Source organism: Protopterus annectens, chromosome 12.part0 (assembly GCF_019279795.1).
Source record: "Protopterus annectens isolate FY-2018-M chromosome 12.part0, PAN1.0, whole genome shotgun sequence".
In the NCBI taxonomy this organism is placed as follows: Eukaryota; Metazoa; Chordata; order Ceratodontiformes; family Protopteridae; genus Protopterus; species Protopterus annectens.
Window position 1 is genome coordinate 1,116,028,314 of NC_056746.1, and position 10,440 is coordinate 1,116,038,753.

Genomic DNA, 10,440 nt, shown 5'->3' on the forward strand with positions numbered 1-10,440 from the left:
CTACTGCGCCCAGAGTATTCACAAAATGCCTGGCTTCAGTAATTGCTCATTGCAGCCTCCAGGGGATCCAAATTTACCCGTACCTGGACGACTGCCTCATACAAGCAGATGACAAACTGATTTTGACAAAAAACTTGAATTATGTCATACAATTGCTACAGGCTCTGGGATACACAGTCAACTTCCAAAAGTCAAGACTTCAGCCATCCCAGCAAATAACCTTCTTAGGAGCCAAACTAGTCACAGCCTCTCAAATGGCTTACCTGACAGAAGACACGCAAAAGAAGTTAACTCATTATTTCAAAGGTTTGGCAAAGCTCACCCAGATGACTGCAAGGAGATTCCTACAGGCCCTGGGTTACATGGCATCCTGCATTCTCCTGGTTCCATTAGCAAGACTACACATGAGAAAGCTTCAATGGTACCTAAAAAGCTGGCAGACAGCCTAAGCAGGAATTTCCTAGACCCCCACGAGTGGAGGTTACATCCAGAAATCTTCATACGACTCACCTCGACATGGGGCAGGCCAGAAGTAGACCTATTTGCCTCCCACCTCAATCATCATCTACAAAAGTTCTGTTCAAGGACATATCATCCACAAGCATGGAAAACAGATGCTCTCTCATTCAACTGGAACTTCCTAAAAATCTATGCATTCCCACATCTGCCACTGATGACCACAGTACTACTAAAGATCAAAGCAGAGAAGCCCAGGGGGATCCTAATAGCTCCAGACTGGCCAAGACAACACTGGTACCCACTACTACGGAGCATATGTCACAACAAAAAGTGGGCCCTTCCCCAATGGCCCCAACTTTTGACTCAACACAACTTCAAGACAGTACATACCAACATTCAGACGCTGCAGCTAACAGCTTGGGAAATCCCATGAATAACCTCAATCTATCTCTCTCCAAGGAAGTTCAGCGGATACTAACAGAAGCCCGAAGACCATCCACCAGAAAGGTTTACTCAGCAAAATAGAAGAGATTCAGCATTTGGAATACCAGCAAGGGTCATGATGCATCATTATTGAACATCCCACTCATTCTGGAATATTTGGCAGATATGCTACAGAATGGACTCTCATATTCTTCCATAAAAATACATGCTTCAGCTATTGCAGCTAGATACAACACTGATCCACCTGTGTTTTCACATCCTTTGTTAAGGCAATTCCTTAGGGGAATCAAGAATATAAAGCCACCAAGAAAGGCTCCAGTACCAGCTTGGGACCTCAACTTTGTCCTAGAAAAACTGACTCTACCCCCCTTTGAGCCAGCAGCTTCTGTGGACTTACAGTTTCTCTCATGGAAGACAGCTTTCCTGTTGGCAATTACCTCAGCAAGAAGGGTTTCGGAATTACAGGCCCTAATGGCAATACCACCGTTCATAACCTTTCACAGAGACAGGGTCTCCTTACGAACCAACCCTTCCTTTCTGCCAAAAGTGGTATCTAGGGTTTCTTTAAACCAAGCAATTCACCTGCCTACTTTCTTTCCCAATCCTGAGAACAAAGGGGAAAGACTGCTGCATACCTTGGACATTCACAGACAACTACACTACTACCTGGACAGAACCAAGACCAGTAGGAAGTCTGATCAGCTTTTTGTAGCTTACGCCCCTGGAGTGCAAGGAAAAGCAATTTCGAAACAGACTATTTCAAAATGGATTGGACATTGCATCAAATTCTGTTATTCCTTTCATGGAAAGACTGTTCCAGCCAATGTCAGACCACATTCCACCAGAGCTACAGCCACCTCTACAGCATTCTTAAGAGGGGTGCCTACTAAGGACATTCTAGAAGCTGCCACATGGAGCTCCGTGCATACATTCTCCAAACATTACAATCTTCCTCTATACTCCAGATCCAGAGCAGGCTTTGCTTCGGCAGTCCTGCAGGGTTTGATTGCCACACCATCTTTTTCCTAGAGCATTCCTCCTCCTCCAGCTAAGCTATGGTATTCTACCCACATGTTATGACTGCAGTTGCATTCTTGAAGGACATAGTACAGTTTTGTACCTACCATAAATGTAGATGTCTGATAGACATGCAACTGCAGTCGGATTTTCCCTCCCTCCATACCCCTCTATGCCTAGGGTCCACTCCTATCCCTGTTACTCTTAGCTGGGGATATCAGTTATGGTGTATTTGTTTTACTGCTCATTTATTTGTGTGGAATCCTGTTTTTGTCTTCCAATTTGATTACAGCCTTCCTTGGGGGGCACCTGGCATCTGGGGCAAGAAACACTGAAGAAAATGGCGTCGGCTGATGCTTATGTACTCCAGCCGCTCTGACGTCGGAGAGAAATGCGACATCAGCCGACGTTGGACCCAGACTTTGGAATCCGGCCGACCGGGGACTGCCTGAGGCAGGACAACCCACATGTTATGACTGCAGTTGCATGTCTATCGGACATCTACATTTATGGTAGGTACAAAACTGTACTTTTTCCCTCCCTCCTTCCCTTCTATGTCTTGGGTCCACTCCTCTCCCTATTATCCTTAGCTGGGGATATCTGTTATGGTGTATCTGTTTATTGCTTATTTATTTGTCTGGAAACCTGCTTTTGTTTTCCAATTTGATTACAGCCTTCCTAGGAGGGCACCTGGCATCTGGGGCAAGAAACACTGAAGAAGATGGCGTCGGCTGATGCTTATATACTCCAGCCGCTCTGACGTCGGAGAAAAATGCGACATCAGCCGACGTCGGACCCATACTTTGGAATCCGGCCGACCGAGGGCTGCCTGAGGCAGGACAACCCATATGTTATGACTGCAGTTGCATATCTATCGGACATCTACATTTATGGTAGGTACAAAACTGTACTTTTCTTAGCTTCAAGCCTTTATGGCTATCCCCTCCCTTCAATATCTTCCTTAAGAATTGGGTTTCATTAAGGGCTAGCCCTCCTTTCATGCCCAAGATGGTAAATGAATAGTCTTCAACCAAGCTATACATTTAAAAACCTTCTTTTTAAATCTACAGAACAGAAGAGACTTCTCCACTTTGAAAAGAAAAAATACATTTAGCAAATGGAATAGCTTTTTGTTTCCTTCCAAGAAGGCAAGCTAAGCAACCCTGTCTGTAAACAGACAATTTCTAGTTGTTTCTCAAAATCCATTTCCTTTTGATATCCCTTTTGGGGCAAATTCCTGTTTTGAACAACAAACAAATGTGATGACCAGGAAGCAAACGCTCCTACCGCAAAAATAAAACACTAAGCACAAAGTCAAAATGCTGAGGAGCAGACCAGGACTGTTCAGCTGTATCAGCATAAGATAAAGTACATCAGCATCAGATAAAATGCATGAACGGGTGAGTTTCAATAAGGTAGGAAGCCAAAAAACAAGTCCACGTAAAGACTAAAATCCAAGTGTTTATTGCAAATAGTGGCAAGCACTTTCACCCATGTGGGTTTCTTCAAGCCAAAAAGCACTCATAAAACTGAGCTAATTTATACACACATTAATCACAACCATTATTACATCATATCCTGCTACATTGTTATTCTTAAAGTATCAGCACGTCTCGGTGTTTAAAAAAAACACAACCTCTTACCTAACATCTATATCAACATGTACACCATAAAAAAGTTCATGTTTAAGAAATCTGTTTATAAAACTAGTATTGATAAGACTAATAAGGCAAATAACAAAAAACTGTACTAAAAGTCATTCTCTTCTAACACTATTAAAAAATTACTTGCAATGTATAATGGACAATCAAAACCTTATTACAAAAAATGTATATATAGAAACATATATAAAATAAGCAATATGTTGGTTCAAAAAGTGCAAACCACAAAAAGCATCAGAAAAACATTTAAAACTTTACTACTAGCTTCCTGCTTTTCAGGGCTGGTTTAACAGAGATGTTATCATTCAAACCGGGCTCCTGTTCTGCCCGTAACCTAATGATCCACTTGACTTCTGTTCTCTCAGTGTAATTCTTTGTATCCCCCCCCCCCCCCGCAATACTAGTGGTGTTAACTTGCAGCACTAGGAACCTAAAAGAATGTTGCGAGTCAGTTTCCAGAACATGCTTCAAAAGAGCATTCTTAGTAGATTTAATGCGGATATGATGTAAATGTTCCCTAATCCTGTCTCGGAGCCTTCTATCCGTTTTCCCTACATAAAATGCAGGGCAAGCTGTACACTGGGCAAGGTATACTACATGCTCAGTTGTACAGGTAGCTGTAAAGTTGAACCTGAAAGTTCTCCCTGTAACTGGGTGCACAAAGTTGGGGTCACTACTTAAATAAACACAATAGTTGCAACTATTACATGGAGTGGTACCCAAAAGGGGCATGCCTCTTGGATCCATGATACTGGCCCTATTATAACATAGCAATCTTTGCAGGTTCTTCCTATTCCTGAACTGGAAATAGGGTCCATCACCAATGATCTCTTTCAAGTATGGATCTACCATGAGGACTCCCCAATTCTTGGTAAAGATTTCCCTGATATCATTAATGTCCTGTGTATAACTAAGGGACACCCTAACCGCTGGATCATAATTCCTCTTGATTTCAATCCTGGATTCCATTGCATTTTCAACTCCACTCCTGTCAGCAAAATAAGGGGCGGCAACATCCCCTCTAAGCAAGTTCACCCCTTCAAAGCCTGCTGTAACTTCATTTAGGCTGTAAGATCTTTCTACTAGTCTATTCTGTAAACCAGACAGTCCTTTGTAAAACCATCATCTGTAGGGTTTAATCTGGACGCACTAATCACCTGTCCTCTCACAATGTTTCTAAACACATACCTGGGGTGCATACTACTCCTGTGTAAAAGTGTATTTTTGTATAACAGGATTTCCTAAATACTCCTGTGTTGAGCAATCCACTAGGGAGACGTTCTACAAACACATCTAAATAAGAAATCCATCTGTCTGATTCTTCCATAGTGAACTTCAAAAAACTTGTAAGTGAATTCACCTCATCCAAAAATCGTTGTAACTCTATATCTGTTCCTGTCCAAAGCAGGAAGAGGTCATCCACAAACAGTGTATAAAATATAACATGTTCCTTGAAGCTCTCTAAGGGGAACAGTTTCTCCTTCTCCCAAACTGCCATGAATAGGTTGGCATAGCTATTGGCACAAGAAGTGCCCATAGCCACGCCATCCTTTTGAATGTATGGAACCTCACTAAACAGAAACACGTTATTCTCAAGAATAATCTCCAGTAAAGCAAACATTAGATCTATCTGTAGTATCGTGTAATCTGTTTCCTCCATACAGCATCTATGTATGCTCTCTATGCCTTCACCATTAGGTATGACAGTAAACAGGGATTGTACATCCAAGGTAACAAGTTTATAAACATAATCTTGTGGTAGCGTAGCCATTTTACTATATAACATAAGTAGGAATTGTTTGGTATCTTTTAAAATGTAGGGGAATTTCTCAACTACTGGTCTCAGATACTTTCCTAAATATAGGGACATGGGTTCAGTAACCCACCCTCTTCCTGCCACAGTCTATCTCATGGGGGGAGAAACCAGGGTCCTTGTGGATCTTGGGTAAACCCTGGATAACGGGAATTAAAGGGTTCTCTACAAAGAAGAATTTAAACAAATCTAAACTAATTGTCTTACTTCTACGTGGATCATCAAAAATATCATAAATATGTAAGACCCTATCCTCTATATCTCCCATGGAAATAGTGAGATAAAATCTATCATCACACAACATGGTTATCATGCTATCCTGATACGTCACTCTATCCATTACTACCACTGGTCCTCCCTTATCCGTAGGCCTAATCATTATCATGGTGTCATTCCTGAGTTGATTCAGGGCAGCTCTTAATTTAGGGGAAAGATTGCCAAACCACTTTCTCTTCCTATTTTCAGTGTCCAGTTTGTGCAAGTCATCCTCAACCAACTTGACAAAGACATCCAATAAAGGATTCAACGTGGGAACATAAGTGATCGGTTTCTTAAACACAGGACCTATTGCAGCCATTGGCTGAATACCACAATCTAATTTAAGTTGTACATTGCGTCCAAATAACTTAACATCCATGACTGAATCTGTAATATCACTTCTAACAGAAGGTATGAAAGAAAGCCCTTTGTTCAAAACTTCTAATTCTCCTTCAGTTAGAATTCTACTGGAGACATTCCATACTAACGTCTGGGTACTTTCTCCCACATTTTCTTGAGGGTTGGACCCAAATGTTCCTCCCCCGACACCTTCCGTTTCTGTCTCCCTCAGCTCATTGATCTGTTCCTTCCTCCCCTGTATGCATCATCGATGGGGAAAGGAGTATGACCAATGGCTCCCTCCTGAAGCGGGGGATTCACTACCTTTCTTCTGACCGAGAGTATAAATTCCTCTAGATGTTTATTATCTGTATTCAAGAATGTGATATTGCCAATCTTGTGTCCCTCAGCTCTCTCCGAGGTACCCTCATCTAAATCTACTAAGCTCTATGCAGCCACATCTTCCCTGGTATCAGTCGTCTGAACTGAATCAACACCAGGGGTACTCTGCTGCAGCTGTGTGTTGCTATTATAATGTTCACCAGTGACAATATTCAAATTCACATTACTATTTACTGCATGCATATCAACCACATCATTGGTTGCAGCATTATCTTGATCTGGCACAACATTCTCACTATTACAAGTTTCATTACTTAAAACCAACATTGTATTAGCATCATTGCGGATGTTAAGAGAGGGTGTAAAATTACTGGAATAGTCTTCAAACAAGCTATACATTTAAAAACCTTATTTTTAAATCTGCAGAACAGAAGTAAGAGACTTCTCCATTCCCTAGATGACAGACAACTTAGATTCTACTTTGAAAAGAAAAAATACATTTAGAAAATGGAACAGCTTTTTGTTTCCTTCCAAGAAGGCAAGCTAAGCAACCCTGTCTGTAAACAGACAATTTCTAGTTGTTTCTCAAAATCCATTTCCTTTTTATATTCCTTTTGGGGCAAATTCCTGTCTTGGCGTTGGTATGCCAGCTGGACATCAGGTTACGTCAGTGACATAACTCTTCAGTATTGGAATACTGCAGCAGTAATCAGTAGGGCATCTACTGTTAAGGTAAGTTCTTACCCAGTTGTACTGTTTCATGGTCTTTACTACAGTTCATTTTCTGAAAGTGCCATATTTTGCTAAATTATTTATAGCATATTGTCATAGTGTATGTTGGTAACTATTTATATTTATTTTATTTTCTTCCAAGAGAGTCTCCAGACTTGAGGCTGGATGAATTGAAACCTTTTGTTGTACCGCACTGGATGGTTGAGAAGATGCAGCAGTACATGGAAGTGGTTCGAACAGAGAGGGATTAGACATTTTATTTCAGAACATGCTAATTCCACATACAACCACCTGTTTTTGATGGCAGCAGTTGTGCTGAAGATTGTCCAGAATTAAGGCCCTTGTTTGAGCCACTGTACTAGGACTGCTCACAAAATTAGTTTGCAGGGTCTTTGGTTGCTTCTTCTATTAAGATTCTGGTGCCATCAATGCCTTTTTGTAGACCAGACTTACTGATATAAGATGCTTTATGTTAGGTGCCATCTGCCTCAGATAATAAGGTACAGCACTGTTGATTATGTGGTATAAATCAACAGCAGTTTATCAGTGCTGTCCTCAATACACTGTGATATGTGGTGACCATTTTATCTGTATAGAAGTATCTGAGTTAAAGTAGTCAAGTCTACTGTTTAATTGCTTTGCTGAAGATATTATGGTCTCACGTGGTGGGGAGGGATGTTGACATAAAACAGTTGTATGTATTGAGCCACTGGGTAATGTTTTGAATCCAGGTGCAGTTACTTGGACACTGTTCCAAAGGTATATTAACAAAACTATTTGTGCTCAGTGTTGTAACGAGTTGCACTATTTGAGAAAAAAAAAAGACAGTGCTGTTTCTGACTATATTTTTTTTTGATAAAATATTTGTGAAAACCTGTTTGTGTTATCTTAAAATCCAACAGCTTTTATGTCTAGGTTTAAAATGCTATTGCTGTACAATTTCAGATTTGCAAGATTATTGTATTCTCTTTTAGCTACAAATTACATGCCTACCGTGGGCTTCATTTTGACATTGTTTTGTTTATCAAAGCAAATTCAACTGGAGTAATTGTACTCTGCTTGATAGATGTGTTATTAACTGAGCTTTGTTTACCATTTTGAACTTAAGTCTCTTATTTTTTTAACTTTAAGTTTTATTTAACAGAAGTGTTGTGCCGTTCATCGTACTATTTTTTTTATTATTTGTTGGTGTTTCTTTGATTTGGAAGTGTCTAGCAACTGAGAACCTAATTTCACTGTTTTTAGTGAAGAGTTTGTTCTTTTGTTGTACTACTTGGGTTTCTGCAGACATTGTGTGTTCTCTATCCAGGATTTCCAAAAAGCAGAAATAAGACATTTAGGCAATCCATTTTAGACTTCTCATATAGTTAAAAAGGCCAGTATAAAGATAAAGTAAGTAAACAGAGTACCACTGTGCTTTTCTTGTACATTTATTTCAATTAGCGATATTGCATTTTCTATATTTTATTTTTTGTGCAATTTCAGTTTGATATTCTTCATGTTTCACTGTTGCAGTCATTACATTTGGGTAATCTGCTGGCAGGTTGCCCTCAGTCGGCCTGATTAACAAAGTCTTGGGTCCTGCGTCAGTTGCTGTCCCTTCTTCCATGACATCAGGTCGTCAGGGGTATAAAACATGCAGCCGATGCCATTTTCATCAGTCTTTCTTGCCGCGCGGTGCCCGAAGCAAAAGCAGTTCGCAAGTGCTGGTCGGCCGACTCCTGAAATTTTCATTTTCGAGTTTCAGAACCAAAGTCTTCAACCTAAAGCTAAGTACCCCATTGGGGAAACTTTTTCTTGCTCCTTACCGATGTCAGAAAAACAAATTCAATTAATGACTTACTTCAAACAAGTGGCCACAAAAACCCAGCTATCTGCAAGACAAATTCTGCAGGCCTTGGGGTTCATGGCTTCCTGCATTCTAATAATTCCATATGCAAGACTGCATATGAGGAAACTTCACTGGTACCTAAAAAGCTTATGGAGTCAACATTGTCACAGCCTGGAAACAATGATCCCTATCATTCCTTGCCTGCAGCAAGAGTTCCTATGGTGGGCAGAGACCTGTCACCAAAACAAGGGACTGTCATTCATTCCACCCCCTGCCACCCAAACCCTGACTACAGACGCATCAGGTTATGCTTGGGGGGGGCGCATCTGGCAGGGCGATGCATTCAGGGCCAATCGTGCCCAAATCAAATGCGCCTACATATCAACCAGAAAGAGATGCTAGCTGTACCGAATGCTCAGACAGCCTTCAAGGACTATCTTCATCCAGGACAACTGCTGATAAAGACAGACAACACCACAGACATGTGGTACATAAACAAGCAGGGGGGTACCCATTCCTATCCCCTTCGCAGACTAGCTATGGCTTTGTGGAACACGGCCTTGACTTATCAAATACATCTATAAGCTCAGTTCCTGCCAGGAAAGCAAAATACTCTGGCAGACGAACTAAGCAGAAATCTTATGGACCCACATGAATGGAAATTGGATCCACAAATCTTCAGCATGTTAACATGCAAATGGGGGAGCCCAGACATAGATCTTTTTGCCTCACCCCAAAACTATCAGTTGGACAAATTCTGCACGAGAATTCATCACAAAAAAGCTTGGAAAGTGGATGCTCTATCCTTCAGCTGGAAAAACCTGTCAGTCTATGCCTTTCCCCCTCTGGCTCTGCTCGCGAAGGTCTTACTAAAAGTCATACAGGAAAAACCAAAAATTATTCTGATTGCTTCAGACTGGCCTTGCTAACACTGGTACCCACTCCTATGCAATATATCACACCTTGCTCCGTGGTACCTGCCTCAGACTCCTTGCATACTGTCTCAGCAGAACTATCAAATTGTGCACGCTCAGCTCCAAACTCTGAATCTTGCAGCATGGCTAATCAACTAATTTCACCAGTTACATCTCTCAGCAAACCTGTGATGGATGTCATTTTGGTGGCTAGAAGGCCTTGCACTAGAAAATCGTATGCTGATAAATGGAAAAGATTCTGTGCCTGGAACCAGGCACAAGGAATAGCACAGCAGTGTCCAATATTCCTCAGACTCTGCAATATTTAACTGAGATGCTTCACAAGGGCCTATCTTTCTCTTCCATAAAAATTCATGCCTCTGCCATTTCAGCTCATTACAACACAGAGCCTCCCCTCTTTTCTCATCCCCTGCTAAAGCAGTATCTCAGAGGGGCCAAAAATGTAAGACCTCCCAGGAGACCACCAACTCCTGCATGGGACCTCAATTTTGTGTTGGAAAAGCTCACCATACCTCCTTTTGACCCAGCTGCTACTGCAGACATAAAATTTCTCTCTTGGAAGACAGCTTTTCTTTTAGCAGTCACTTCAGCTAGAAGGGTTTCAGAGCT

General features: G+C 41.3%; 1 protein-coding gene across 1 annotated transcript in view; it reads left to right on the forward strand.

Moving 5' to 3' along the window:
• DNTTIP1 (deoxynucleotidyltransferase terminal interacting protein 1) overlaps positions 1 to 8,481 on the forward strand; it is a 1,330,332-nt gene extending 1,321,851 nt beyond the window's left edge. The window contains exon 13 of the mRNA XM_044088998.1: positions 7,208 to 8,481. Within this exon, the coding sequence (XP_043944933.1) occupies positions 7,208 to 7,316 (109 nt within the window). The 3' untranslated portion in view covers positions 7,317 to 8,481. The remainder of the gene's footprint in view (positions 1 to 7,207) is intronic.
• The last annotated feature ends 1,959 nt before the right edge of the window (positions 8,482 to 10,440 follow it).